Source organism: Bufo bufo, chromosome 11, assembly GCF_905171765.1.
Source record: "Bufo bufo chromosome 11, aBufBuf1.1, whole genome shotgun sequence".
Classification (NCBI taxonomy): Eukaryota; Metazoa; Chordata; class Amphibia; order Anura; family Bufonidae; genus Bufo; species Bufo bufo.
In genome coordinates, this window is record NC_053399.1 from 19777135 (window position 1) to 19794533 (window position 17399).

The 17399-nt window shown below is 47.2% G+C and overlaps 1 protein-coding gene across 1 annotated transcript in view; it reads left to right on the forward strand.

Moving 5' to 3' along the window:
* Positions 1 to 10287, forward strand: part of BTBD7 (BTB domain containing 7) — a 30819-nt gene extending 20532 nt beyond the window's left edge. The window contains exons 6-11 of the mRNA XM_040411144.1: positions 405 to 565; positions 877 to 1020; positions 2517 to 2706; positions 5167 to 5345; positions 5810 to 6241; positions 7724 to 10287. Coding sequence (XP_040267078.1) covers positions 405 to 565; positions 877 to 1020; positions 2517 to 2706; positions 5167 to 5345; positions 5810 to 6241; positions 7724 to 8521 — 1904 coding nt within the window. The 3' untranslated portion in view covers positions 8522 to 10287. The remainder of the gene's footprint in view (positions 1 to 404; positions 566 to 876; positions 1021 to 2516; positions 2707 to 5166; positions 5346 to 5809; positions 6242 to 7723) is intronic.
* The last annotated feature ends 7112 nt before the right edge of the window (positions 10288 to 17399 follow it).

A 17399-nucleotide genomic window follows, 5' to 3' on the forward strand; every position in this document is an offset into this window, starting at 1 on the left:
AAGTAATGTATGTACACAGTGACTGCACCAGCAGAATAGTGAGTGCGGCTCTGGAGTATAATACAGGATGTAACTCAGGATCAGTACAGGATAAGTAATGTATGTACACAGTGACTGCACCAGCAGAATAGTGAGTGCGGCTCTGGAGTATAATACAGGATGTAACTCAGGATCAGTACAGGATAAGTAATGTATGTACACAGTGACTGCACCAGCAGAATAGTGAGTGCAGCTCTGGAGTATAATACAGGATGTACAGGAAAAGTAATGTGAACAGTGACTCCACTTTTAATATAGATTACTTTTTTTATGTAAACTGAGGGGGGTTATGTATATGATTTTCTTATATGATTTGCACACTTTGATCATATAGTTAGCAGAGTTTTCCTTCCTTTCTATTTCAGAGCCGAATCTGCTCAGTGGCACAGCACATAGTGTGAACAAACGAGGCGTTAAACGCAGGGACCTGGATGTGGAGGAGCTGAGGGAGATACTGTCTCCTCTGCTGCCTTTTGTCCGCATCGAACATATCTTGCCCATGAACAGTGATGTTTTGAGCGACCCCGTAAGTGTCTTACCTTTCGAGGAAATCTCACCAGATGGACTATTAGTTTCATGCAGACAGGTCAGGGCTGTACTGACTGTTTTTTGTGCACTCCTGATATAAGCTAGTTTTCCAGCATTGCCCGTACCTGAATTCATAACCGGAGAAGCTGTGTTCTGTGCAGAAGTAAATGCACCCTCACATCCTATGTTGGTGGCCACCTCAGTGGGGCAGCAATATTCTGTATATTGGATCATTCTTTTTGTATTTTATGTCACGTGCCTTACTAACTTGTGTAATTTACATGTTTTTTTTTGTTTTTACATTCCTAGATGAAGAGGGGTCTGATCAGCACTCCTCCTGCAGATATGTTGCCAATGTCTGAGAGTGGGAAGTCAAACTCTTGGTTGCGCCAAAAAAACGCTGGGATCTATGTCAGGCCTAGACTGTTCTCACCATATGTGGAGGAAGCCAAGGTAACACTAGGTCTCACATACCGGCCTTACAGTCGTTACGGCCTCATTTATATGTGCTTAACCATCCTGGGGCGATGCCGCACGGCCCCCTCAGAGGGGCTCTGTATTCTATCCTGTTAACATGTGATGGTTGCAGCTGTTTCATGCGACAACACGTCTCTGCAGGCTAGTATGCAGAGAAGGCTTTTCAGTAAAAGGGGGTTCCACAATAAAAATTACACAAATCTGCACAATGTGGTGTGGATTTTCAATTGCTTTTTGCGGGTTTGCTGTAGAAATTTTGCGCAACAAGTCAGTTTGTATCATTGCAAATACCTGAAAACTAAACGAGCTGACTTCCACACTGATATGTTACCTACAGAGAGAAACAGGAGTAGGATTTGTGCTGCTGGTGTATTCAGTTTACAAAGGATTCACCAAACCAGATATATCTGTAGCAAACCCTTAGATGTATGCAGGGTTATAACAGCAGGATGTTCCCGAACCCTGATGGAAAAATAGTAGAGCGAAAATGAAATCTTAAAAATCGTTTTAAAAAAATTGGTGTCGAACATTTTACAAAATGCAGGAAAAGATTTATTTACTTGCCATTTTAAAGGGCATCTGTCAGCAGTTTTGTACCTGTGACACTGGCTGACCTGTTACATGTGCGCTTGGCAGTTGAAGGCATCTGTGTTGGTCCCATGTTCATATGTGCCCGCATTGCTGAGAAAAATGATGTTTTAATATATGCAAATGAGCCTCTAGGAGCAATGGGGGCGTTACCTTTACACCTAGAAACTCTGCTGTCTCTGCACTTTGATTGGCAGGACCATGTGTGATGACTTTTTCACACTCTGGCCCTGTCAATCAAAGTGCAGAGGGTGCTCCAGTTGTAGAGAGAGCTGAGCCTCTAGGTGTAACGGCAACGCCCCCGTTGCTCCTAGAGGCTCATTTGCATATATTAAAACATTATTTTTCTCAGCAATGCGGGCAGATATGAACATGGGACCAACACAGATGCCTTCAGCTGCCAAGTGCACATGTAACGGGTCAGCCAGTGTCATAGGGACAAATCTGCTGACAGATGCTGTTTAAATGCTCCACTGCTGCAGTGTCGGTGTTTCAGTCCCCGTTAGTCCTGCAGACTTCATTAGTGACCTCTGAGGCCAGTGATTTGCAGCATCAGTTAAGTGATTGACAAACCTAATGTCATGATTGCAGGGACCATAACGGTAGCGCTGGAGCTGCAGGACATTTATGGGTTGTTCCTGTTGGGTGAATATGCTTTGGATTTACTGTTGCACAAAGTTTACACTAGCAGCAAAATGGACCAGATTTTACCCAATCTTATTGACACACAATGAAAAATATCTGCATGGCATTTGCAAAACATGAAAATTAGGCTGCAGTGTTTATTTTAGATCTGCAGCATGTCATTTGATGCTATGGTAATACATTTCCCGGGGAATCCCTTTTATTTAAGAAACCCAGTTTATTTATTTCTTTTCTTGCAGTCTGTGCTGGATGAAATGATGGTGGAGCAGACAGATCTGGTTCGTTTAAGGATGGTTCGAATGTCCAATGTTCCAGACACGTTATACATGGTGAACAACGCCGTGCCCCAGTGTTGTCACATGATCAACCACCAGCAAATGAACAGCAGCCAGACGAGCCCTCCCACCGTTGTAGCAAATGAAATACCAGGTGATCGATTATGTCATAGTAACACGTGACCCTGCACACACTACATATAAGTGTCCAATGCATATTGCACATTGGTATCTCAGACATCAGCGCCAAAGTCCTGTGTTGACATCCATCACGACTGCGCAGAAAGTCTATATTTTCTCATGTTTTTGTTGGTTCCCTTTCCCCACCACATAAACTGATGGATTAAAGGGGTTGTCCTGGCTTTTACTATTGATGACCTATCCCCGGCTCATTAAAATCAGCGGGCGTCCGACACCGGTACTCCTGCCGATCAGCTGTATGAGGAGATGGTGCGCACGTGCCATTTCCCTTCTCTCTCCCTATTCACTGCTGCTGTCTATGGCAAAGACCATAGATCGCATCAGTGGACAAGAAGAGAGAAGGAGAGACAGCACATGCTCATTGCGCGCGCCGTCTTCTGATCGGGTGTCGGACCCCCGCTGATCTGATATTGATGACCTATCCTGAGGATGTGTAGGCTATAAGGCCCCTTGCAGACGAGCGTGAGCGGAATAGGTCTGGATGCATTGCGGATGCGTTCAGTGAAAAATGCCCGATTTCGCAATCAAGGTCATTCAGTTTTGCCTGCGATCGCGTTCAGTTTTTATCATGCGGGTAAAATGCGATTTAATGCGTTTTGCACGCGCGTGATAAAAAACTGAATGCATACAAACACAACCGTGAAAAACGCATCGCATCTGCACTTGCTTGCGGATGCGATGCGTTTTTCACACAGCCCTATTCACTTCTATGGGGTCCGCGTGAAAATCACAGAATATAGAACATGCTGCGATTTTCACGCAACGCACAAGTGATGCGTGAAAACTAGGGTTGTCCCGATACCACTTTTTTAGGACCGAGTACAAGTACCGATACTTTTTTTCAAGTAGTCACCGATACCGAATACCGATACTTTTTTTAAATGTCATGTGACCGTTTTGGGGGATCTGTGGATGACGCACTGTCATGTGGGGGATCTGTGGATGGCACTGTTATGGGGGACCTGTGGATGGCACTGTTATGGGGGATCTGTGGATGGCACTGTTATGGGGATCTGTGGATGGCACTGTTATGGGGGATCTGTGGATGGCACTGTTATGGGGGATCTGTGGATGGCACTGTTATGGGGGATCTGTGGATGGCACTGTTATGGGGGATCTGTGGATGGCACTGTTATGGGGGATCTGTGGATGGCACTGTTATGGGGGATCTGTGGATGGCGCTGTTATGGGGATCTGTGGATGGTGCTGTTATGGGGGATCTGTGGATGGCACTGTTATGGGGATCTGTGGATGGCACTGTTATGGGGGATCTGTGGATGGCACTGTTATGGGGGATCTGTGGATGGCACTGTTATGGGGATCTGTGGATGGTGCTGTTATGGGGGATCTGTGGATGGCACTGTTATGGGGATCTGTGGATGGCACTGTTATGGGGGATCTGTGGATGGCACTGTTATGGGGATCTGTGGATGGCACTGTTATGGGGGATCTGTGGATGGCACTGTTATGGGGATCTGTGGATGGTACTGCTATGGGGTGGGATATCTGTGGATGGCATTGTTATGGGGTGGGGGGATCTGAGGATGGCATTGTTATTTGGTGGGGGATCTGTGGATGGAACTGTTATGGGGAGGATCTGTGGATGACACTGCTATATGTCATCCACAGATCCCCCTCATAACAGTGTCCCCCAATACACCGGGCCCCGCCGCTCACCGAAGTATTTATAAACGTGAATCCTTATCCTTATGTTAAGTTGAACTAACGCTGCCCTCTCCCATGTTCCCCTGTATCCCCCTGTATCCCCACAGCACTTACTTAAGCTTCCATAGCAGGCAGAGCGGACGGCACCAGTAACGTCACTCACTGACGTCGCGCGCCTGCTCCGCCTGCTTCACTCATAAAGTGGGCGGAGCAGGCGCTCTACGTCAGTGAGTGACGTTACTGCTGCCGTCTGCTCTGCCTGCTATGGAAGCTTAAGTAAGTGCTGTGGGGATACAGGGGAACATGGGAGAGCGCAGAGTTAGTTCAACTTAACAACAGGATAAGGATTCACGTTTATAAATACTTCGGTGAGCGGCGGGGCCCGGTGTAAGAGTACAGTGACTGCACCGGGCCCCGCCCATAGTTACGCCCATAGTATTCTATTTATGTATCGGGGCGGGGTATCGGCGGCTGAGTACCGCCGAGAAAACTCGGAATCGGTCCCGATACCGATACTAGTATCGGTATCGGGACAACCCTAGTGAAAACCATCACATGTACACAGACCCATTGAAATGAATGGGTCCGGATTCAGTGCGGGCGCAATGTGTTCGCATAACGCATTGCACCAGCATGGAATACTCGCTCGTCTGCAAGGGGCCTAAGGAAAGTCAATTGTAAGCTCCTGGGAAAGAAAAAAGGCAATATTGATTATGACTGACTGTCCCTACTTTGTTTCTCTTGCAAGTTCCTCCCCTTGGCGTGGTGAAGGAGATGATTCGTCGCCTGCAGGAACTTCGCCACACAGAGCAAGTTCAGCGTGCGTACGCCTTAAACTGCGGAGAAGGTGCTACAGTCAGCTATGAGATCCAGATCAGAGTCTTGAGAGAGTTCGGGTTGTCTGCTTCTGCAGCTGAGCTGTTACAGGTAATTTGCATTGTGTCAATGAGCCTCCCAAATTGTGTTGTATAATGAGTCAGAAAAGTAGCTTGAATGGGGTCTGCAATCTGCATCCAACAGTTCTCACCACAAAAAAAGTAGTGCATGCAGTGCGGAGGCACGTACAGAAAACACACGGAAGCACTCCATAGTGCTTCCGTGGGCTTCTGATCCGTGCCTCCGTTTTGCACCACACCATATCTTCCGGATTGCAGAAGCATTCAAGTGAATGGGTCCACATCTGTGAAACTATGTGCACATGGCTGGTGCCCATATATTGCATACCCGCTGTTTTGCGGGCCACAATATAGGCACAGACCTGCTACAGTCGTGTGCATGAGGCCTTAAACTGTAGACTAAAATTTTTTTTGGTCTACAGTTTTTTTTGGTGTTCACGTTTGCTTGTATTTGGGTATACGCTGACAGTTTTTCTTTTTTCCTCTGCTTTGCAGAATCCTCACAAATTCTTCCCAGATGAAAGGTTTGGTGATGAGAGCCCTCTTCTGACCCTACGCCAGCCTGGGAGATGTAGGATTAACAGCACCCCTGCTACGGAAACCATGTTTACTGACATAGACTCTTACGTGGCCTTCCATCCTCCGTTGCCCCCTCCACCTCCCCCTTATCACCCACCAGCTACACCCATTCACAATCAATTCAAGGTGGGCTGGAAGCACAGAGTGCCTAGCCAACACCCCTCTCGCTCCTTCTCTTATCCCTGCAACCATACAGTGTTCCACTCTAGAACCATTCCTAAAGCTACACCGCCTTCCTACCTTCCTGGTGTCAAAACTGTACCCCCTGATTGCACTAACAATACCGGCCTTGGAAGACAGACTGTAGCAGCGGCTGCAGCAGCCGCCCTGGCAGCGGAACAGCAAGCGGTGAGTGCTTGTCATCTGGAGATTATGCAGTGGCCTTCATTTGTCTGCTCATTTCCTTCTCTTGGGACCTCCACCAATTGCAAAATCCCCCATTACTCTGTATCTGCAAAACCACTTTGAGGAGTTTGAATGAAGCGGTGGTCGAGCATGAGTACTACCACACTAGTCAAACCCCATTGGAATTACTGAAATAGTCGAGCACTGTGAGTAGCGCAGGGAGGAGACATGGTAAACTTTGGAAACCCCCTCCTTTTTCTCTAGTTAGTGGTCAAGCAGATGTTACACCAGATATTTCCACCCATATTTGAACTGGAGTGAGTGGTGCAAAAATGCAAAAAGTCATAACATTTCCGCCTTTTTGAAGCCAGAATTCGGGAGTAAAGGCATGGTAAATAAGGGCCAATGTGTTTGTGTTTGAGTAAATTATGTTTTTTTTGTGTGGTATGTTTTTGTTTTTTTCCCCCATAAGTATCTCTGTAGAACTTGAAAAAAAACACCAGGAAAGTGCATGTACAAAATGACACTAAATAAATAACATCACAAAAGAACACTGGTGTTTTATAATGCATTTTAAAATGCCGGAAGGTAAGTGTGTAGCCCCTTTAAAGTTGTCGTCTCACTGCAGCAAATGGCATTTATCATGTAGAGAAAATTAATACAAGGCACTTACTAATGTATTGTGATTGTCCATATTGCCTCCTTTGCTGGATTGACTAATTTTTCCCATAACATTATACACTGCTTGTTTCCAGAAGTTACGACCACCCTGCAATCCAGCAGCAGTGGTGGTGCTTGCACACTATAGGAATAGGCACCAGCCTCCCTGGTGGCCGGGACTGTGGCCAGTGCTTTTTCCTATAGTCGGCAAGCACGACCACCGCTGGTATATTGCGGGTGGTCGTCACTTTTGGAAATGAGCAGTGTTAATGTGATGGAAAAATAAATCAAGCCAGCCAAGGAGACAATATGGAGACTCACAATACATTAGTAAGTGCCTTGTAATGATTTTCCCTACATGATCAATGCCAATAAGAGTGTCCATTTTCAGCAAAAAATAAAGTGCTGGAAAATAGTCAAAAATGACAAACGCAGCATTGCTTACTTAGTACATCCAGCGCTGAAGAGGTCAGTAATTGGTTGCACAGTCACGTGTGTTGATGTGACGTCTTTGCTGTAGCCAGGCAAACAAAGCCTTGGTGAACCGGAACGGTGCACCAAATCTACTAGGTAGGTAATGCTGCAACTGTGTTATTTTAGGCCATTTCCCGCTATTGTCCTTGGAGTTATAATTTTATCAAAAAGCGACTTTTGTGCAGATTGCTCCAAAGTTACAGCCTTGGCAGTGGCGACTAAGGCAGTCACAGATATTACAGCCTTCACCCTCTGATTTAATAATCCCCATTATCTTTCGTGAGCGGAGGACAGCATAGGCCTTGTGATAGTCTACCTGTAGCCTGACTTGTATTTCTTCTATTTTACCAGTGCGGTGAACCGGTTCTAAATGAGTTCATGCCGGACATAGCAATGGGAGTCTCCTCAATGTCACTGAAGGACCGGAGACTGCCGGAACTATCCATCGACACGCAGCTGAGCCAGCAAGTATCTGACATGATGCCGCTTCACCCCCCGCACCATGCATGCATCCCCAGCCGACATATGCACAGTTCAAGGAAGAAACAAACTATAGAACAGAAAATGGATTCCCGTGAAAGCCAACCAGAGTACCCAGAGTTTTATGACTTTTCCAACTCTGCCTGCCGCCCGTCCACGCCGGTGCCCAGCAGACACTCCCCTTTGGCCTCGCAGGGCATTTATTTTGGCCCCGATTTGTACAGTCACAGCAAACCACCCCCAAGCGGGTTAAAGCCCTCCTATCTCTCCAACCAGATGTCTCCGAAGAAGCCAGATGACTCAAGGAGAGATTACCTGTTCTCCCTGGACAGTCACCCGCACAGGCAAAAGAATGAACCATTACACCTCGATGTCTTAGAACAGCCTCCTCAAAGACTCGACCTCGCCCTCGCTGCCCAAGAGGGCACCAGCCACGGCTCTCACCATGGCAGGGGACGTACGAAAATGGAATCCGACTTGACCTACGGCCTGACCTCTAGCAGACCCTCGCACTCTGCCTACAGCTCCGACCGGCAGGACGAGCGGGTGTTTAGGAGGATACCAGACAGCGACCAGAGGAACGCCGACCTGGAGCGCGAAGATGCCGTGGGCAGGGAGCGACGATCTCCTAATAAGCCTGACTTTCTCTACAAGAAATCCGCTCTATGAGAAAAACAAAAAATATATGAAATAACCTCTCGACATAATCTCTGTGCCTAAAACTTGTGGAGTACACCTAACACGGATTTATTCTGAGCGGTGTCAATCTATGCTTTACCGGAACCATAACCCAGCCTGCATTATTTTCTGTCATGCGTCACAGCGGCAGCATGCTTCCCGTATCCGCCATGGTGGCTTCTTTATACATAATGGATGTTTGAATTTTTTTGATTCTTTAGCTGGCACCTTGATTTTCCTAACATTTTATTTGCAGTCTAATTTTGCACCTGAAACGTTTGCCTCTTATGATTTGCAGCATGTTGGTTACCTATGGGAACAGCGTATTTGTAATATTTTTTATTTTTTTGGTTTGCGTTGACCTCATGGGTTTCAATTTTCTAACGGGACAAAAAAAAAAAGTGTTAATTTTGTAATCCTGAAATGATCCAAAGAAGCACACATCGGATTCTCTGTCCTCGCACCGAGGTTACATCACGTTCTGACGTCTTCCTGATCTCTTTGGCGTCTGAATTCCGTCCTGACCCATGGTGACGCCACCCCCTCATGCTCGCATCCTGTGTCCTCACACACGGGGAACCTTTATGCAGAAAGTAAATCCTACTGTGATACATTTAATAACCTGGCGGAATAGCGGAGCTGAAGTTGTTGTTTGATTCTCTGTGATATTGGGAATTTTGCACGTGGTGAACTGTTCATGACCTTGCGATTTAATTTGGGCCGTTTTACGTGATAACGTACTAAATTATATGAAAGGGGTTGGAGCACCCCTTTTTGCAGCCCACTATCTGACGTAAGTGTCCCCGAAAGGGAGTTGTCCAAAGAGTACAACGCCATAGACTCTGATAGTTACCTCAATGCGTTAACAATGCAGCTTCAAAATCCCAACTTTAAATGACAATTTCAGCTCTGCTACATTTGTACGGCACGTCATCCTAACCAATAGGATGTAGGTTTTAGTCACTGTAAAGGCATGTGATTGCAGAGGCCATAGATATTGTGCAATTTACAATATTGGCTTTACATTTTACTTTTTATTCATTTTTTGCTGAAACTTGATGGATGGATTTATTACATAGCAGGGCCATGTCGGTGGTCACCGTTCTATAGCTGAATCATCTTTGGTCATTGGCTTTCCTACAAGGTTCAGCCATGCTTTTTGCTTCCACGGACGGACATTCTGAAATTTGTAAAGGGTTTAGTGATTTACCTTGTCGCAGGCTTATGTAAGGTGGCTCCTCGGGGGTGGGGTTTCTAGCAGAGAGCTGTCGGTTTGTTACACATGGTATGTATGAACCAGTGACAGGCGGTACAATTCCGATCGTTCTTTGCACAGACTTGCCTTTGGTTCAGGTAGAGTGTGCGAGCAGCGGGTCAAACTGTGTGTCTGGGTTGGCTTATTTGTGACGGCTGGTGAGATTGGGCAGGTTGCCTTCTGCAAAGGTAGTGCAGGTAGACCTGATCGTCCAAGCGCTGGTGCTGTATGGGGGTCGTCCAATATAGACTGGATACTATTGTGGCAAACACTCAGCTGTGATAAGTCCTAGACCTGTAAGGGCATTCATCCTCTGAATGCAGAACAAAATAAAAATGTTCCGGAGTCTTAAAGGGGTTGTCCCATTACTACAACTTATTCCCTATCCATAGAATAGGAGATAAGTGTCTGATTTGCGGGGGTGGCAGTCTGTATCCCATAACATTATACACTGCTTGTTTCCAGAAGTTACGACCACCCTGCAATCCAGCAGCCGTGGTGGTGCTTGCACACTATAGGAATAGGCACATGCCCCCCCCCCTCAGTCTAAATTTTCAGAACTGCGAGGAGGTTTCGTTTGTCCCGATAACCAGCGTCTCTTCGCTGGATTTCCAAGAGGCCCAGGTTCACACAGGGATATTTAGAAGCACATTTATTGTACTGGATGTCTCCAGAACAATCTATTATTACCAATATTACCGCTGTGTCTGTACATTACATGGACGTCCTTTCAGTAAATGCTCCTGCTATTGCTTACAGTTAAGTCCCAGTAACTAAAATACATTTTATAGGGGGAAAGGGGTCTCATCCCTCCACATGCAACTGACTGGTCACTGGGGAACCTCCCAATGAAATGGAACCATCTAAAGTGAGATAACCTTTAAATACACAGTCCAGTCCCATTATTCTGAGCACCAGCTAATATCCAGAGTAACCCCCGTGTGCAGCACGGACAGCAGCTAAGGGGTCCGGAGTGACTCCATAAATTAAAGCTGACTGCAGTGCACCCACAGCTGCTGGAGGGGGCATGGGGGAGGATCCATAGAGCGAACACGACCATCGGGGTGGTCCCACAGACGGTCAATTGTGTTCAGTTCTGGGGAATTAGGAGGCCAGGGTAGTACTTGGAAGTCTTGGTCATGGTCTTCCAACCAATGTCAGACATTTCTAGGCGTCTGACATATTGCATTGTCTTGCTGGAAGATCCCATCAGCATGTAGAGGTGTACATGATCTGCAGGGATGGGTTCATACCCAAATCAGTTAGCGTTCCTTCCACATGGATGAGTGCCCCAGAGAATGCCACGAAAACCTCCCCCAGACCATAATGCTGCCCCCACCGGCTTGTGTTCTTCCAGCAATGGCTACAGGGTGCTCCCTCTCTGATGTTTCTCTCCTGACCTTCAACCTCCATCCGGTCCATGAAGCATAAAATGTAATTCATCAGAGAAGACAACCCTTTACCAATCAGCGGAGGTCCGATTCTGATACTGCTGGGAAAATTGCATCTTCGTAGTGGACGTTCCCCTCTCACATCGATGACGCGTGGTGCTCCGCAGTTTCCACGTCGCCTATTCACAATGCTGCCCTTTGTCCGCTCACCATACACTTTCACTACAGCAGCAGAGAACAGTTCACACTGCGCAGGTTCAGAAATACCGACACCCGGGGCCCGAAAGCCAATAATCATCTATTTCTGCTACTCTGATAAATCCTCCTTTTACCCATGACACAAAGAGAGATGTGTGTGCAGACAGCCGATCACACACCCACCAAGCCAGCTCAGCACACCTTATACACCCAACGATCCAGCTTCACCACACCTTATACACCCAACGATCCAGCTCAGCACACCTTATACACCCACCGATCCAGCTCAGCACACCTTGTATACCCACCGATCCAGCTCAGCACACCTTGTATACCCACCGATCCAGCTCAGCACACCTTGTATACCCACCGATCCAGCTCAGCACACCTTGTATACCCACCGATCCAGCTCAGCACACCTTGTATACCCACCGATCCAGCTCAGCACACCTTATATACCCACCGATCCAGCTCAGCACACCTTTATATACCCACGAGCCAGCTCAGCACACCTTATACACCCAACGATCCAGCTCAGCACACCTTGTATACCCACCGATCCAGCTCAGCACACCTTGTATACCCACCGATCCAGCTCAGCACACCTTATACACCCAACGATCCAGCTCAGCACACCTTATATACCCACCGATCCAGCTCAGCACACCTTTATATACCCACGAGCCAGCTCGGCACACCTTTATATACCCATTGAGCCATCTCGGCACACCTTGTATACCCACCGAGCCAGCTCAGCACACCTTGTATACCCAACGATCCAGCTCAGCACACCTTGTATACCCACCGATCCAGCTCAGCACACCTTATATACCCACCGAGCCAGCTCAGCACAGGTGACTTTTCATGAGCTACAAACTGCCCACATCAAAAGTAGGAAACGGTCAGAATAATGGGACTTGACTGTGGAGCTCCCTGTGGATTTAAGATGGCTAAACACCTTCAGTAGCTGTTGGCCAATTCCCCTCTCCATTTACACTTGCATGCTCGGTTCGGCCGCACATGCATGTGTTCTGAATGGACTAAGTCGCTGTTGGACACCCCTGTCTGTGGCTTATATGCCTTGAGAGCAAGGGATCAGGCATGTTGAAATTCTGCATCTTCACTATGGAGTGAAATCTGTTTAGCCACAGATCTGTCATTACATCGCAGTCCGTGAGATATTTGCAGCCGCGTCACCTACCTCCTCTGAGCTTAAAGGGCACCTCTTAGAGCCACATTCTGTATTCTGTAACCTTCTGTTTAGCCCAAGTGCAAGCTGTGGGGAGGGGGCGATTCCCCTCTGTAGCCTCCTGTGTCCAGTAGCAATAAGTTTGGGGAAGGCCGCAGCCTCTGCCCGTGTGTGGGGCTGCAGTCCGCTCCCGACTAGATCCATACCGCCATGTGCTCCGTCATACCCCACTTCTGTGAACGCACGCAGTACAGATCACGATATACATACCTCGGTGTCGTCTTGGCTTCAGTACCACTACTTGTGCCACTGTGACATGTTTACAGCCGGGGGCCACGCCTCAAGGCTTCACGATGAACTGGTTTGTTACGTCTCCTCCCGGACTGATGGCTTGTGTGTGTGTGCGTGTGTATATAAGTTTGGCTTGTTCTCTGCTTTCACATCTATTAGTCCCACTGTACGGCCACCTATAAGTAGACGCTTTGGTTCCGCCTCGTGGCGATGGTCATATAGGACCTTATCATGGAGAGGTATCTGTGGGCCCCCAGCCTGTTCTAGAGCAGCACGTGCATGGTCTTGGGTTGACTTTTTGCAGAGGACGAAATTGGATGCAGCAACCGCCTGGTTATTGCCAATGATGCAGCCCCTTCCTAAAGCCTCCATCTTTTCTTGCATGCTGCTTAAAGGGAACCTGTCACCTGGATTTTGGGTATAGAGCTGAGGCCATGGGTTGCTAGATGGCCGCTAGCACGTCCGCAATACCCAGTCCCCATAGCTCTGTGTGCTTTTATTGTGAAAAAAAAAAATATTTGATACATATGCAAATTAACCTGAGATGTGACCTGTCCCCGACTCATCTCATGTACAGAACTCATCTCAGGTTCATTTGCATATGTATCAAACAAATCGGGGGTTTTTTTCACAATAAAAGCACATAGAGCTATGGGGACTGGATATTGCCGATGTGCTAGCGGCCATCTAGCAACCCATGTCCTCAGCTCTATACCCAAAATCCCAGTGACAGGTTCCCTTTAAATGGAGAGCAAACTGCTTGCACAGCTCTGCTAGACCGGAAGGCGATGGCCGTGTCCTAAGCTAACCTAAGCACAATTAGGCCTCATTCACACACAGTTGGGCTGAAATTGTACCAAAAAAAAATCTCCATATGAGCCCAGACTTTTTTTAAATTTATTTTTGCTTTACCCTAAATTTTTTATTTGGTCCTGTTTTTTTAAATTTCTTGCAGCATGGCGGTGGCACGTCTCTCTGCCGCCTTATCGCTGCTGTTCCAATAGGCTTCTATACGTCTGCACCTCTTGATGATGTGATTTGCGGGGGTGAGTAGCGTGTATACTGCCCCGACCTGGAATGAAAAAGGGGACGCGGCTACTGCTGTGTGTGAATGAGTCCTGTGCCCAGATATTTCACGCCAGAAATATGCCCCTTTGTGCGGCTTTCCTCTTGTTATGGCCGATTTCTCCCCTCCCCCATTTCATTGTCACAACCAGATCCGACCCTTTCCATCCGAGGTGCTAACATTCCTGCATTGCCTTTACTATCCCTGCTGCTTGGGAGGGAGTTTTAAAGGGCTCCTGTGTGTCTTCACTGTCTCCGTGTGAAAAGGGTGGGCTGTCAGTCATCCTGCAAGACCCCCTAAATGAAGGGTCTGTAAGTCTCTGTATATCATCGGCTGACCTTGATTTTGATTGGATTCCAACAAAATGGCAGCTCCAGGTATACACCGGCAACTGTCCCCGATCGTTTTCGATACTAAATGAACTATTTTGTAGTATGTTGTGTGTCGGCAAGGGCTGCTTGATCTCCCACGTATAGATCCGTTTGTCGCGTGCGTCGTTGTAATTGTCATGTGACCTGGTGCTGTACGTGAATGGTGACCTTTACAGAAGATTTTGTACCCGTCCCTTTAAAAAAAAAAAAAAAAAAAAATGTCCTGACCAGTTATATTTTTTTTTGCATTGTCACTTCCCTCCAGGAGGGGGCAGTATGGAACTCCCCGTGACAATCAGGTCCTTTCCGACAATCGTAGACCGTTTCAGACTGTTGTTAAATTTTTTTAGATTGTGATAAGATTGTGCCTGTTTAGAGATGTGACGGTGTAAATTTCTCTGCTCGCCGTGGAAACGCGGCGGGGGAGGGGGATAAAAAAAAAATACATTTTAAATTATTCTGTACATTATTTCCTTTTTTCTATCTTATACCCCTCCCCCGCGATAGATTGTAACATAATGCACGTGGTATGGCGTGTGAAGTGTATTGTAATTGAAGCGCATGCTTGTCGATGGACTCTAGGACGGATTTTCATTCCGCCACGTAAAACCGCGACTGATTTAATCATTGCTTTATCCCCCCCGCTTTCCCTATTGATTCCAGTAAAAAGTTGATGCGGTTTTTGTTGCACACAAATAGCAAGAACATTCCAGTGAACGGATGTGGATTTTGCGCATGTTTTTGGCGGGCCACTTCCCGGAGGATGAGGAGACATCTGAGCGCGCTTGCTTGACTGTTTCCCCACAGACTGGCGTCAAAACGCAGCAAATCTGCGCTACGCCTCAATTATTTTGCTCGAAAAGTTAGAAAATACAGCAGCACTGTCCAAGAAATGGATGTTGGGTGCAATCCCTCCAAGACCGCAGGATGTAGGTCGAATGGATAATCCGAAAAAACACAAAAATAAAGTAAAAATGGATGGTGCACCCGCTTTATTCACCCCCACGAGACTATGCAGCACAGCTTTTGCGTGACCGAGGCCTCATTGTGCTGGGCTGAAACGTCCCGTGGGGGTGAATAAAGTGGGTGCCCCACCCATATTCACGTTATTTTTGAGAGCCAAAATGGATAAATCTCCCTCATATTCTGTTAGAAAGCTGCAGAACTCTTCCTTTATGCAACTAAGATTTAAAGGGGTTGTCTCATCTTAGACATTGGGGGCATAACCCACGTCTGGTGGTGGGAGCCGCACCTATCCTTAGAAAGGAGCCCGCGCTGAGCATGCGCGGCCGCCCTCCATCCATTTCTATGGGAGTGGCGAAAATAGACTAGCAGCGCGCTCAGCTATTTTCAGAACTCCCACTGAAATGAATGGGAAGCGCACTGCGCAAGCGCAGCCACCGCTCCATTCGCTTCTATGGGGCTGACAGAAATAGCCAAGCCAGAGCTCGGCTATTTTCGGCACAGAAATAAATGAATGGAGTGCGTCAGCGTATGCACAGTGCGGGCGCCCCAGAGGTGGGACCCGCTCCTATCAGACATTAGGGGGGTCTATCTCTTAGCGACATGTCCAAGATGGGACAACCCCTTTAACCTTCAACCCAACAAATAGAGATTTTAAAGGGAAGGCAGCACGGAACTCTTTGTTGTTGATGCCGCAGTTTTTATGACCAGATGATAAGCGCTAATGGTTTGTGATTTTTAACCGGTCATGTTACTGTACAATTTAACCCTTTATATCCAGCTCTTTAAAGGGGAACACCCCCTCAGCCTCACAAAATACCCATGGAGGGGGGGGGGGGGCAGCTTGAAAATGATTTGCCCCATATGTTCTATGATGAACCCTCCTGACCTGTAGCCAGGACTCTTTACAGGCGGAAGGGGTGCTGCTTTCTGTGCTCCTTCTTGGCACCTTTTGGCTGTATGGTCGGTGCAGTTGTGCCTACGGTCATGGCTGTTAGAGGGCGCTGTCTTGTCATTACCCCGGCGTTCACCTCTCCTTGTATAGGGTGTGTAACACGAGTGCCCGTATATAGGGGCCGGCTATGCCTACGTTTGTTCATTTTAGGCTTTGTGGGGCGGCGGGGGGGAATGCATGGAGCCCAGTAGCCCCAGACTACACTCTCTGTTATCAGCCACCTTTCTGGGGACCCTATGAAGGACGCTGTGTGGGGGATAGATGTGCGTTTCCCTTGTGAATGTCTGTGGTCGGCAGTATTTTTTTAATTTTTTTTTTTACATCTCCTTCATTAAGAAAAATAAAAGTACAAGTGCCTTCACCGCTAAAGGCTCAGAAGAGGAACTCTCCACCGCAGCGAACTCCAGACTCCACGTCCTATGCAAGTGTTTTGTACAACCTGCATAACCAGTACTTTGTAGGCTTTGTTTATGACTCTTGTACATAGCGGGGTTTTTAAAGAATAGTATTTTTATTTAGGTACCTCCAGACTTGAATTTGTGTCTCGTGTGATGATGATACGTTGTCTAACGCCTCTTCTCTCTTTCAAGTACCATTGCTGTTGTACAAAGGTTTTCACTTGTTCTATTTTTCTACAGTTACTGACAAGCATGTAACATCGGACTTTATCCTACATTATAATTGGCATTTCAGAAATAAATGGCTTGTATAGAAAACCCCGCGCCTCCGTGCTTCATTCAGGCTCCTCCTCCTTTCAGTCTGCGTGCGCCAAAATCCTTTTTTACACTCTCTCTCTTCTGATTCACCTAGTTGGAAACCTTCTCCGTGTACCGGCCGCTGAACCTGCGCTTACACACAGTGGCGGATCTGAAGCGGTGTTAGGCCTCTTTCGCACGTCCGTGATGAGGTGACGAGGCGGTCAGTGCTTCCTCCGTGATGACGTCCATGAAGAATCCGTGTGTTCGTTTGGTGCCCTCTGTGTTTCTGCTAGGCTAAAAATTAATTTTACAAATCGTCTAGCAACGATCCGTGAAAATCACGGACCAAAAAACGTTGGTTTTCACTGACCCATAGACTATAATGTGCAGAAGGGATCTGTAATCGCAGACAAAATAGGGTGTGCCTCTGTGGTGTCTCCCCGGTCTGATGTGAGAGTACACACATTAAAGGGGTTATCCAATCCTATAGAA